General features: G+C 43.5%; 1 protein-coding gene across 6 annotated transcripts in view; it reads left to right on the forward strand.

Moving 5' to 3' along the window:
- Positions 1-2176: 2176 nt before the first annotated feature.
- Positions 2177-14409, forward strand: part of igsf9bb (immunoglobulin superfamily, member 9Bb) — a 109320-nt gene continuing 97087 nt past the window's right edge. For 5 of the 6 annotated variants that reach the window (XM_028983162.1, XM_028983165.1, XM_028983163.1 and 2 more), the window contains exon 1: positions 2177-2429. In XM_028983162.1, coding sequence (XP_028838995.1) covers positions 2366-2429 — 64 coding nt within the window. In that variant the 5' untranslated portion in view covers positions 2177-2365. Of the gene's footprint in view, positions 2430-11061; positions 11106-14409 lie in introns of those variants that run through there. The other variant, XM_028983164.1, reaches the window with a different exon arrangement.

The raw sequence follows: 14409 nt of genomic DNA on the forward strand, positions 1-14409 counted from the left end.
CTTGACAGGGTCCCCTAAGAAAAACAGTGTGGAAGAGAGGGAATTTAGAAAGGAAACCTCATGAGCATGCTGCATACACAGAAAAGAAAACAGTGAGAAGAAGAGACGTGTGGAGAACGTGCTACAGTTTGAGGTTTGGAGACTCCTTGGGACTTCCAGGAAAAATTAATTGAACAGTCGAACAGGTAGATACAGCCGTTAGGAAATCTATAGGGCAACAGAACAAACACACTGAAGGGCATTACTGATACATATTGGCTGCGCTGTGATATCCCTCCTCCTTTTTGTAACTAAATTAGCATTTGTGGGCGAGGTGCTTGTATGGCATCCTACAAAACAGCTAAAATAATGATTAAAGATGAATTCAAAGCTCATTGTTGCCAAAAGGAGAAAGAAATCCAAGTAATTTAAATGTGGCTTTACTAAAACATTACGTGTTTTATCATGTTAAGTGGACCTGCCCAACTTGGGTGTCTCACACGAAGGCTGAGCTTAGGGTCACCGAGGCTCAATATGGTGGCAATCCCTCAGTGAGGAACGGAAAAAAAAATCTTCATCAGATTATAATATTAATGTTCAAACCCAACATTTACATGTCTTAATATTGTGAATGTGAACTAAATTAAAAACATACAGTTCAGGTTTACATACAGTTCAGGTTAAAAGTTTTTGACACATCTTCTCGTTCAATGTGTTTTCTTTATTTTCATGACCACAAAACTAGTGGTGAACACACGTGGAATTATGTACTTAACAAAAAGTGGGGACCTGGCCTCCACAGTCACCGGACCTGAACCCAATCCAGATGGTTTGGGGTGAGCTGGACCACAGAGTGAAGGGAAAGGGGCCAACAAGTGCTAAACACCTCTGGGAACTCCTTCAAGACTGTTGAAAAACCATTTCGGGTGAGGACCTGTTGAAGCTTATGGAGAGAATGCCAAGAGTGTGCAAAGCAGTAATCAGAGCAAAGGGTGGATAACTCCACATGTGTTCATTCATAGTTTTGATGCCTTCAGTGAGAATCTACCAATGTAAATGATCATGAAAATAAAGAAAACACATTGAATGAGAAGGTGTGTCAAACTTTTGGCCTGGAGGAAAGTGAATAAGCGTTTCTGTTTAACATCACTGTGCTTGCATCAGTACATGAGACTGTTGAGTGCAGGGCTTTGTGTCTGGGCCCTCCAGTCGTCTCTCTGCAGCAGACAGTCGGCCCCGGGCCCAGGTAAATGGGAAGGGCTTCCATCAGGACCGGATGATCCGCTGTGGCGACCCCTAACGGGAGCAGCCGAAAGAAAGACAACGACGACCATGCACTAAAAAGCACCGATATACCTCGCTTAATGCTGCGAATGTAATGTACGTCGCATAATCTCAAATTCGAGTTCAAGTCGAGCTTTTATTGCCATTTCGGCCACACACACGTTAGACGGTACGTAATAAAACGAGACAACGTTTCAAAGTGCAAACATGGGACAGCGATAAAAAAAAAAACGAGTGAAACGAGTCAAGTAATAGAAATGTAATAGAGATGTGTTCTGAACATATGAGCGGAATCTAAAATGCATTTAAAGACAAATGGTTCCATAATCATCACGCTTTAATTGTGTTTCTGTGTTTAGAATATGCCCTGGTTTTATGCAGCAGCAATATCAAACTATCAGTTCCACAGTCGTGGAAATTCCACGCGCGCTCCCGTCGCCGATGACGTCTGTGGTCCTGCGTTTGAGTGGAACAGGGGGGCAGAATTTAGCTTGAGTCACCGTATCTGCGTGGTGAATCGTACTACAACCCCCACGAAAGCCCCGCCACGCGTGCACGCTCGGCGCTGATTCACTTCGGTCAGACCTCGCAGCGTCACGCAGCGCGGCATCCTGCGTCAAACCCCCGCAGCCGACCTACAGGAGAGATCCCGCGTGGTCCTGAAGGGACAGCGGCGTCGGGACGTGGGATGAAGAAGTCGCCGGCCGCGCTCCCCGCTCATTGCGCATGATACTGCGGCTCCGGCGCCACGTTGCGCTCCAACTCACCTTGAAACCGACGTCGCCCGCTTATAGCCGCGGAGCGACGGGGCGACGCCCAATCCGCGCCCAGCGGCCGCCCACAGCGGCCAATCGCTTGCGAGCGGGGGCGGGGCCCGGGGCTAAATTGTCACGCTTGGTTTCACGCGGCCACTGCCGTCGCGCTGGTTGCAGGTGCTCCGTCTCGTCGAGAGAGGGATGCGAAGGGAGAGCAGGGGAGGGATAGAATGAAGGGAAGCGTGCAGGGCAGGACTAGAAGACGGCGCGTTTCGCGACTATGAAAGGTGTACTGAGAGGGGCACTTTGAGATATGGTGAGGTTTCTCTCTGGCTGGTAACAGTACTATGATTTGGTATGTGGCCACTTTGATAGCAAGTGTGTTCAGCACCCGGGGAACGGCTGCTCAAGGTGAGTTGAAGTGCAATATTCAGTTCTGCATGATGCTCAAGTTTTACGCCTTCACCGGGCTGGACGTTTGGCGGCGACTCTGACTTCAAAAAAAAATTGTGCATTAATATATTTCTCATGCGCCAACTGCCATCACTTCGGCTTTATTAGGAAGCACTTCGTACTGTTTTAGTTGCACTTGTCGATAATAAAAGTGAACAGAGCGCATTAAAATGCCGTGCATGTCATTTAATTCTTCTGACAGTAAGTGGATTTTTAAAACCTTATCGAAATGGTTTTCCAAAGCCAAGAAAAATAAAAGTATTGGCATATTTGTAAGATCTTTGTAGCCCCACAGCATCCCACTGTGAACATCTTATTCCCTAAGACAGAACTGTCCTCCTGGGGGGGGGGAATCAGGTTTTGCAACCAGCAACTCACTTTAATGTTCTAAAAAAAAAGAAAGTCGATCCGATTGATCTGTTGATCCGAAATGTCAGATTTTATTTTTTTTATCAGAACACGATGGATGAGCTGTCTGGCAGGTGAAATCATTTTCTCTTGTAAAGGTGGTCTTTGCGCGGCTGTATTAAAACGGACGCAAAATTCTCCCTGTCCGTGGTTGCATCTGCTTAGGAAAACCGGGAAAGCTATGGACTCATTTAGCCCTGCAATCTCGCGTCGTCCGCTAGGGGGCGCACTGTGTGGTCGTGTCGTTACCTTTTAATGAAGCAATCAAGAAGCCATTTGATTTTCCATGGTTCTTGGAAGTGCCTCTTTACTGTTTCTGTGCACTGGCATGTTTGGAAAGTTACACCGATGTTACACAGACATTTTTACCAATCACATTGCTGTGGGCACTTCATGTTCAGGAATCCTGTCAACTTGTATCTTTTTAAATCAAACTGATGGGTGTGAATCCGTCCACTCCCAGAAGCTGGTGGGAGGTGGGAGTGAGAAGTGCAGCAGCGCGTAATATAACTCCTGCCTCAGTCAGGAATCCCTGCCTCCCTGCCAAGGCCGGGCTGGGATGGAACACATTGTGATGGTGTGGCGGCTCAGGTCATGTGACTTCCAGTGTGCTTGAGTGGACCTTGTCTGTCACCTTGCTCTGCTGGCCATTCCTCATCCTGTATTTACTCCCTGTCCCCATCTGTGCCAGTCAAAAACTGCTATTTGAAACAAGTCATTTTGTTCTTTCTTCTGCGAGAGGCTAATGGTATGCTGCTGCTAATGGAGTGTGTGTTTGTGTGCAAGTTATTGTGTCATCACAGTGTCTGTGGTTTAAGGGAAAGGGAACTCAGCAAGACGTCAATCTGCTGTCCACTTGTTGAAGGGCCCATCACAGACTTCCCTTAGGGAACAGGGTGCATCTTGACACGCAAAATGATATGTCCATTAAGACAGCATCTCTTTTAAACTCATCAGGCCTTCTCTGCACGTCTCTCTGAAGGTCTTGTGGTGTGGTCAGAGACAGGAAGGACATGAGGCTGAATGTGGAGACCCTATTACTTCATCCTGGATGTTGCTTGTGAACTGGGTATTCCTGCAGAGCATTTAATCTTTTAATCAGTCGTGTAACATGGAAGCCGAACTGGATCACTGAGTTCAAGTGGGTTTCAATGAAGCACAACAGCCATGATGTATATTCTGAATGTTGCCTGTGTATTTTTCAGTTGACTTCATTTTTACTTTCTTTTAATGAGTTCAGAGACACATATTATTCTAATATTTTTATACATCAAGCTTCTTGTCCAGAATGTCAGTTCTGCACTAGGTCTAAGATTTTTGCTTTAATTGCTTTGCCAACCCCCTTTTTGGCTTTGGCCAATGCTCTTAATATCCTGTAATAAAGATTCATAGTGTGCGCTATAATGAATGCAAATCACCCCCCATACACACATAAATGAAACTGGTGTTTTTCTTGGCAAACTGGCTCATGTTGAAAATATAAACTTGAAAATTGGTTTATTTGGACACTTGGCACTGGAATTTTTTTATGCTTTAGGGTTTATTAATGTGCCATTAAAGTGAAGTGATTGTGAAACACTGCAGCACAGCACACATGCACACAGTGAAATGTGTCCTCTGTATCTAACAGTCACCCTTGGTGAGCAGTGGGCATCCATGACAGGTGCCCTGGGAGCAGTGTGTGGGGATGGTGCTTTGCTCAGTGGCATTGCATTCGAACCGGCAACCTTCTGATTATGGGGCCGCTTCCTGAACCGCTAGGCCACCACTGGATTAGATCACATTATAACTTTTTTTTTTAATTGTTATTCCACCGTATTGTATTTTGTTTATGGTAAAAGATGCTTTATGAATGCCGTTGCTTAGGAACAGATGGATCAGCTGGATCAAAGGAGTTAAATGTGACTTTCCTCAGTAAGATTTTTTTAGTCTTTTTTTAGTCTTTACTGCTACCATAGCAATAGCAAAGTTATACTGTTAATATGTAAAACAAAAGAAAATAAAAGTCCTTATATATTGGTTAGTTCCTGGGAGTTAGATGATCACCAACTCCCAGTCCTGCATGCCAAAGCTGATCTTGTAATAGAAAAGTGTGGTGGTCCTGTGGCATTCTTGCATTGTCACCCAGACAACAGTGTCACCCTCATGATGATCAAACAACCATTTGATATGTCTGAAAATGCCAGACAGAGGCTACACACCGCTTCCAGTCCTCTAAGATGTAGAAGTGGGTGTCTTATCTGTCTCCGTGGCCCGGATTCCATTTCTGTACTTTCAGCACTTCAAAGGCTCCTTCCTGTCTCTGAAGCCCCCGACTTCAGCCCACCGACACTGCCAGGAGAATCACGTGCCAAAGTCAGGCTACTCGCCGGGGAGGCGGGTGGGACCAACTGATACATAAGATTAAAAATAAACAAGTTGTATCTCTTTATTTCTGGCCTGATGGCCGATTTATGCACATCAACCTGAAATGGAAATACTGCTCATGTTATGTTACATATTATACATAATTTATTTCTGCAGTACTGACATTTCAGGTGGAGTGCCCTGATTTCTTTTTGGAGTGACAAATTGAGGCAGGCCTAGTGTATGCTAATGATTATTTTTATAGTGACGTGCTGAGTTGCTTGTAAAAGGAATAATCTCTTCAAATGTTTCCATTCATGCATCTGGACTGTAATGTTCCTAAGACTAGCAGCTTATTTAAGAAATTTTCATCTAATAACAAGGAATAATTCCATAGTGATTTATCTTTGATTTATATTTAACGTTCTTCCCCTTCTTTTTTTATTCTGCAAGAAAATTGAGTTGTTTGGAGCATGATGGACTAAAGACACTTCTATGCCCTGATCGAGACTGACAGGAAGTAGCAGGCTTATTGTGGCCCCAGGCAAAGGACTCGCTCCATAAAAGTCACCAACCTTCATGTGTCAATCAGCTGGCATTTGGGCCAGGATTGACTCAGCCGCAGCCCCACCATAGCCCCCCCTACTGAATCCATTTTCACTTGTCAAAAAAAAAAGAGAAAAGTTGATAGTTACTAGAATGGATGGAATGCACTGGTGGAAAGATGTGCCATGCACTGACTAATTCAACAAGACCCTTGTGGGCCTTATTAAATTACGCATGAGTAAGATATGGTGTGTTAAGGTCAGTATGTTACTCTTTCGTGCCACGAAACATGTAAAACCTTTTTTTTTCAGGCATGTAAGATACCCGGAGTCTGTTTTATTAATGCTTCAGCAAAGAATGACTTGTGGTTTGCAGGACACTGGGCACCACTCTAGATGAATTGTAATAATCACCTTTGATGATGATAGTGAATGAAAAAGATTATTGCTTTGTCATTGATAAATACAGCATGCATTCAGTGCCACACAGGAACTTTTCTCGGATTTGGTTAGTCTATATGTTTTATATGTAATGGGTTACAGTATCTTACGGTATTCCACAGAATAATTTGTGGATTTCAAATTGGCTATAAATCACTGAATTATAAATAATTGTATGTCAATTCCATAATTAAAGTTATCTGAACCTCATGTTATATCTTGATGTTATATTAATTTAAACCACGAGGACTCTGACAGTTAAAGTAGAGTCATATTTGGGTAAGAAATGGACTTCTGGTGACATCTCTTAATCTGATAATGCAGTAGCTTTAGTTCAGATATCCAGGACAGATTAAAATGCCCCAAAATGCACCACTGTTGTCAGTCTGCTGTAATTCATTTATTCTTCTGTGACATGAGTATGGAAATATTTTTGTTAACTGATGGTGAACTAACTGGTGCTAATTTGGAAAGTGTGTCTGGTCTCTGAATTGATTTGAAGCTCGTCGCCTTTTAGAAATACATTTGTTTCGTGTTTTTGGATAATGGGTTGGATGCAGGTCACGTTGGCTCTTTATACAGTGATCTAATCGTATGATTAAATCTGAATAACTGACAAAATATTGTTGACTGTAGTTGACAGAAAACACAGTTGCTCCCCTATTTTTAAATGACTGCTTTTCCTGGGCTGGATAAGGTCTTGACAAAGTGAACTCTTGGAAAGGATCTGTGTCCTACGTTTTCAGCTTCGGCCAAGGACGAGGTGTTCTTGTGTTTCTCTGTGGTCAGGGGGTGTAAAGAGTGAGCGGAATCTCTTGGCATGTTTACAAGAAGACTCTTGAGCTTCAGCGTGTTCAAGACTCTTGAACACGCTGGTAGACCACAGAGCATAAACCCTCTAATTTTGGTGGAACTGAGACCTCGCTCTTCAGGGCCGATCGATTGCACTGCTTCATACTTCCCTGCACTGGTACGTGTACAAATTTTCTTTGGGCATGTGATTGTACAGCAGCACTCCTGGCATTAGTTCCTCACAAACAGGAAGCCATTTGAGGTTTTTAATCACTGAGGTAGAATCCTGCTGAGATGGGCTCTGTGGCATATCTTTGTGAGTTAATGGACTGTGTGCGTGTGCACGTGTTTGTGTAAGAGGCTTTTTTTGACCTTTTCCCATATGTTTTATCCATGTCCATTTAAGTGTCACTTTCTGGGTATTTAAAAGCATTTTATATTTATATTTTACACATATACAATGACTTACATGTGAGCTTTAAAGTCTCTATCATGATATACATTGGGTTTCAAATACCATAAGTCTAAAAACTCTGGAAGGTACTACAGTTAAAACACATGCAGACCGTTTAATTTAACTTAGTACTAAGCCAAGTACTTCTGGAAGAAGTAGATCTTGAGCTAACTTGTTGGGGTATCTTGAGTTTGGAAGCAGTAGAAGTGCTTTGTGCGAGGTTTGCCCATGCTGAAATCCCGGATGCAGCTGCAGTAAAGGTTTGCAAAGCCGGGAAGTGTTTTTTGCTCCTCAGTGGTCATCCGGATTGACTGGTCAGTTCTTGACAGCTCAGTGCTCTCTGGGCTTATGATGTAATTGTGGAAGGTGTCTGTGGTTTGGTGGGACTGGTCCTCCTTTGCCTCTGTGCACTGATGTTTCTTCAAGAGATGTGCAAGTACCTGCCTTATGCCCAGTGTCATTCAAACGTCCTTGTGCAGAATGTTTAGTGCTTTTGGAAGACTGCAGAGGTGTAAGAGATTAAATCCTTTCTAAACCCTTCAGCCGTGTGGAGGCTGATGTTGGAGCTTTCAGTGTCTGCTTCATTTTTCTGGCTTTTGGCCATGCTTTTCTCATTCGCTGTATTTCCTCTGTCTGCTCCCTCAGCTTCAACTGTCTAGCGGCTTTCCGCACCCTCTCAGCTTCTGAAGTCTTTTGAATCGCCCATCTCTGAAAGCCTCTGCCTAGATGCTGGTTACACCCCACTACCTTTCATTGCTTGTCTGCACTCTTCATCCTCTACTGGCTGTACTCTTACAGCTTTAATTCTCGCACTGCTGGGCATGTTCTAATAACTTCTATCTGGCTTTTGCACATCACAAACTTCATTTGTATCTGTTGTCTTTTAAACACACCATACATTCTCAAGCTCAGGTCTCTGTGGCCTACCCTCTTGTTTCCAGCCGTGTACTGTCAGACTGTCTGGGTGTGCTCTTTTAGATATTGAATGAAAATTTAAGCATGATCATCAGAGATTTGTGGCTGATGTGGAATGCATTTAACCCTTTAGTTATGGCATGATCCAGTGCAAGGACAGTCCAGCTCCAACATCTAAACAAACTGGCGGCTCTTCAAATTGACCTAACACGGTTGGCTTCATCAGAATTTTAAGGGCATTGAGCACTGATTGGCTGACACAGAAACCACTCCAATGATTCCCACTACACCACTATTATTAAACATATTGGCAAGGTGATCATGAATCATTTAATGAGACACTAATTTTAATGACATTTTTTCCTTCAGTAACTGTAATGGTGTGATGCCCTGCATGGCCCCTGCACTCAACTGGTTATGTTCACCTGAACACTAATCATTACTAGCCATGCCCTCTTAACATCGAGCAGTCTTTGTTCAGTCTTCACGTTTGCATGCGTCACCGTTGAACCAGGAGACTGCTGAAGTGCTTCATTACATGTCTTCGGCCTTTTTGCTGAGTGCTGCTGAGAGATGGGTAGAGTGTTTACGCACAATGTCCCGGGTTCCTTTTGTGGTTGTGAATAAAAATCACTGTTCTGCTTCTGGGTCTTTTCAAATTCCCTCATTTCCCACTGGCATTGAAGACCAAACCCTTATTAATGGACCTAGAAGACGTTGTTTTCCATTACAGCAGCACACCTGCTCTTTGCTGGATCACTGCAGGTCTTGATGCTGTTGGAATGGAGAACTGAACCACCCAAAATGCTGTTGGACATCTTCAGCACAGCATAGCTGAAACAGCAGGGCTGGCCCGGTCACTCTATCAGAGATGGTCTTGTCATTGCACTCGTTACCCTCACAATTCAGGATGACCACACAGAAAAAAGCCCCACCTTTATCCTTTTGGACACAAAACACCATGTTATTTCGGGACTTTCCTGGCTATGCACACACAACCCACAAGAAGACTGACCGAGCAAAACAGTTGTCCAAGCGGTGTAGACATCACTAGACTCATTTTGCTCTCTGTGCAACGTCCGAGCCCTCCGACGCGTCCATGGCCAAGCGCCCTCCCCAGTTCTGCAATTTCACGATTGTATTCAGCAATGAACACACCATCCTCCTCTCTCCTCATCACTCTTGGGGCTGTAGTATTGATCTGCTTGAAGGGGCCTCACCTCCATGCTCCTCTGTCCATTCACTTTCACATGTGGCTGAATAATGTTGCGCCAACGTCGCTTCATGCCACTTCACCCGGGTATGGGGGACTTAACGCCGTAAATGTCAAGAACTGGCATGCACTCCTTCTGGTCCCATTCGCATTGGAAACACTCCATGAGGCTCGAATAATCACAAAACATGACCTCTGGATTTCATATGCATTTTTTCAGAACCTGCCTTGTTTATGAACAAGGTTTTCCAGGACATTGGTGTACATTGCATGAAAGGCCAGGACATTGATCTACCACCTTCTACAGCACCAACTTTTTCTTAAGGCAGAGAAATTCAAATTCCACCAGGCCACCATCTCGCTCTTCAGCTATGTCGTCCGGCCAGAGGGGTAGAATAAGGAGATGCTGGCTTGGCTGCATCCTGCAGCTGTGAAAGATTTCAAAGGTTTTTTGCTTACTTCAGCAGTATAGCTCCATTGCATCACCTCTAACCAATCTGCTCGAGGGTAAACCGCAGTAATTGCATTGGACAACAGGACCACAGGGGGCTTTTGAGGGGCTGAAGAGACCACAAAGAGTGACAGCTCATAGATCAGGTGAGCCCATCAAAATGTTCTCCTGTGCTTTGTTTGCAAGGAAATTGACTGCAGCCTAGCAGAACTATGATGTGGGAAACCAGGAATTGCTCCTGGTCAAGCTTGCACTGGAGGAAAAGAGGGCCTACGAGCTTCTTGAGAGAAAGTACTGGTGACCCAACCTGGCAAGGGAAGTGGAATGGAATGTGAGGTCATATGGCACATGTGCAACCTCAAAGGACACAGGGCAGGTACACATTGGTAAGCTGCAGCCTCTACCAGTACCTAAGAGGCCTTGCTGTGGACTTCACTTGTCCTGCTAGGAAGAGGCCACTGCAATCCTGGTTGTAGTTGGTCGATTCTCTAAAGCCTGTTGTTTCATTCCCTTCCCTGCTCTGCCTACTTTATTTCAGGTTGCTAAACTGCTGATGGAGACCATAGTCTGCCCGAGGAGATACTGTTGGGCTACCGTGAGTATGGAGTGCTGGGAGTAGAGGGTAGCCTAACCTCAGGTTATCATCCTCAGTCAAATGAACAGGCAGAGAAATCAGGAGCTGGGATGGTACCCATGGGCTTATTGCCAGGCTGACCGATGTGGATTGGGCCCAATATCTCCCCTGGGCCGAGTACGCCCAGAATTTGCCATGGAACACGTCCACAGTGTTAATATCGTTCAGGTGAGTCCTGGGTCATCAGCCACTGCTGTTCCCGTGGGAACTCTTAGGGATATCCCAGCAGTTGATAAGTGGTTCCGCAGCTAAGATGATGTATGGGTGAGGGCCCATATGCACATCACAGAGGGCATTCATCAACAGAAGGAATCCAAGCAATCCATTTCCAGTCATCAGCCGGGGACAGAGTGTGGCTTTCTAACCGGGACATCCGCCCCAGCCTGCCATGCCAGAAGATGTTCCTGTGCTTCGTGGAACTGGATCTTGCTTCAGGTGAATCCGGTCACTCACCAACATTGTCTAGAGCCGTGCCTGGGGGGAATTGTGACAGTCATGTTCACCTGAATTCTGATCATTACTAGACCTGCCCACTTAACACATCACACACAGGTCAAATGACAACACTGCTGATACTTCTATTCTATTGTTATACCACTTTTCAAAGTAGCTTTACATTTTAATAGCATTAATGCATTTTGTCAATTACATGAGTCTATTACACAATTAGTATTTCACATCCTGCTATAGATCACAGTAGAAGCAAGTCATTGTCTGCCAGTGAACGGCCATACCTGCTGACACATCGACCAGCTCGTACCAGGGAGGTTTATGTTGCCCAAAAATACAAATCACGTTTTAAATCATCTATTGCTAAAGGTTTATCAGTACTTAACAGTAGCCTAACTGGTCATGATTCTTTCACCCTGCTTATAATTTCTAGTCATACAAGCTAAGATCACAGCAGATCTGTCAAAAAATGTATTAATTATATTTGACCATCAAACAAGTAATATATTGCATGCAATCATTTCTACTGCAATGGAATGTGCCCCAATTTTTGTAGTCTGTTGATGGCCCTGCTGGTTGTACCGTTTTCATTGTCTGATGGCTTGCTGTGTTCTCTCAGCCTATGCCATCTGACTGCTGGCCATCACACAGCTTCTGTTTTATGGCTACCGCAGCATACGGCCTGTGCTTCTGTTGTTTGGCTGTTGCACTTGTTCTGCAACTGCCAGGTTCACACGCTTACTTTCCCTTATCTGATGGTGGGATGTGCTCTCTAGTTTTCTGCTGTCTGGTTACACGCAGTAGCCTCCTGTCCCAACTTCTCATCTTACACTGCCTCTTCTCTTCTACCTTCCGTGGTCTGGTTGCTGACTGCACACTCTTTGTCCTCTTTCATGCCTCTGTGCATGTCATCCATAGATCACTGTACTATTTTTGGTCCACATCACTTTTTCATACTTGTTCTTCATTGTTATAGTGATGTATATAGCTAAATGTGTGGCCAAAATATTTCTAAATATTTTCTGAAATACCTACCATTAAATTGGTCTACATGGCACATTTGGTTTCATTTGTGAACATGGTGTCATTGCTTTTCTTTAAAATGAATAATGATTCCAGTTATTTTGTGTAGCAGTAAGCCCTCTGTAGATTTTATGAGATTATTTGTATCTTATCCTATATTTACATTTATGAAGCAAAAGACCACAAAGACACAGGTACAAACCCTAATTTACTACCATTATGTCTCTGAGCAAGACATTTAAACCTGAGGGTCTCCAGGTGAACTGTCCCTGTAACTACTGATTGTAAGTTGCTCTTGATCTTGATTTATCAGGGCATCTGATAAATCTCATTTGTTATTGGTTTAGCTGTAGGTGATATGGGGTAGAGGTGTGAAACTTCACTGCTCTCACTATTTAATTTGATTATGATTATCAGTGCCTCGATTACCGATGCATCCCATAAATTTTCTACATTACTTCACATGGTGTTGTCAAATACAAGAGTTAAGGTCTCATTCACCCATGTGTAGGGCACATATAAATGTGGGCAATGGGAGAGATTTTGATTTTAAGCCATTAGTTTTGGGCGAGAGCATGGAGCATGCAGCGGGGTTTCCACTGATCCTTAAAAAGTCCTTAATCTAAATCACTTGCTCGATCGGTTCCACGTCTGTGACACTAGAACTTTTTTTTTTCTATTGGCCACCCAAAAATATGTAACCGCATGCACATTTCAACCTTGACCCCGGTGTGCACACAAGGCCACTGAGTAACGTGAGATCAGGCATCCACAGTCACTACCAGCACTACTTTTTGACAATAATTGTTATGCCACTGCCAGAAGGTCACCAAGCATTATGATATAATCGATTATGTTCAGCACTGCATTGATGCAGAATCGTCCACGTCTGCATTGAGATGCATTGATTATAAGATTAATTTTAACACCTCTAATATGGGTGTGGAAGTTGCTGAGCTGATAAGAAAAGGGGGGCTGCGTCTTAAATGAGTCACACTAAACCGTGAAGAATCCATTTCAGATGAGAAAAAAAGTGAAAACGAGCATTTATGCCATTGTGTATGTCATGACCATTATCTGGTAACATGAACAAAAATCCATGTCCATGACATCCCTGATTAAGGTACACACTTCCCTCTAAGCGACGTTTGGAAGATTTTAAACTCTGAGGGATGGTTTTGTTGCTCTATATAGAACACAATTCTCATTTACATTTATTAAGTATTCAGGTTGTTTAAATACTGACAGGATCGTCTTGTCAGCTTTTTTGTGCAGAGTGTCTGGCAATGCTGTATATACTGCATTGTGACAAATTGTGAATAAACTGTCAAAACTCAGTAGACAGGATGCTTGTTTGAGTTGCTGGTCATGTCTATGGGCTACTCCCGTTTATAAAATTTCATTAACGATTTATTAAAGTTAATCTAGGTTTATAAGTGGTTAATTAGATTATTTTATTCCACATACAGATAACTAGTGATCAATACTTTCATATTCAACTATGTATTCTTGTAAATCCTGAACACAAACTGGATGACACTTGATGGGCCTTCAGAATGCTATATTTTATTACACAGTTAATTTTGTCCAATGTTTTTTATTATCTAGACATGTACACTTCAGTACACTTCTTGCTACATAGAATTGGTTAAACCAGGTTGTCACTGGAATTTTATCACTTTACCTATTGCTTGGCAGTTATGGCAAATGGCCACATTCACAGGAGTCTGATGAGTCGGAGGGATGACTGTTCATGTGTGGGAAGGTGTGAAGTGGGGGCACTAGTGAGTGTGTGTTCCTGTGGACTCACATACAGTATGTGCTTCTGAATGTGAGAGTGTGTTTATAGATCAAGATGACTCAGATAAGGAGCTGCTCAACTTACAGGGATAAAGACAGGCACACACAGACACACACACACACAAGTCGGAAGACAACTAAAGAAAACTTGGCACTGCACCCACTGTTTGCATGTAATTTACACCCCTGGCAAAGCTTAATGCTTTCCTCAGCAGCAATGTGTGGTAGGGTTTCTGATTATTCTGACTGTGCACGTGTATGGTCAAGCACTACACCGTCCAACCAGTCATCTGGCAATTTAAGATGCTGTTTTATAGAGATTTGCTCTCTTGTCTATGATTGGTATGACTTCTTAGTTTGGATTATTCCAGTTCTTGTGTACACAATCGGCCATAACATAATGTCAACTCACATAATATTGAGTAGGTTGCCATTTTGCCAACAAAAAAGCCATGACTCTACCAGA

The sequence above is a fragment of the Denticeps clupeoides genome, chromosome 6 (assembly GCF_900700375.1).
Source record: "Denticeps clupeoides chromosome 6, fDenClu1.1, whole genome shotgun sequence".
Taxonomy (NCBI): domain Eukaryota; kingdom Metazoa; phylum Chordata; class Actinopteri; order Clupeiformes; family Denticipitidae; genus Denticeps; species Denticeps clupeoides.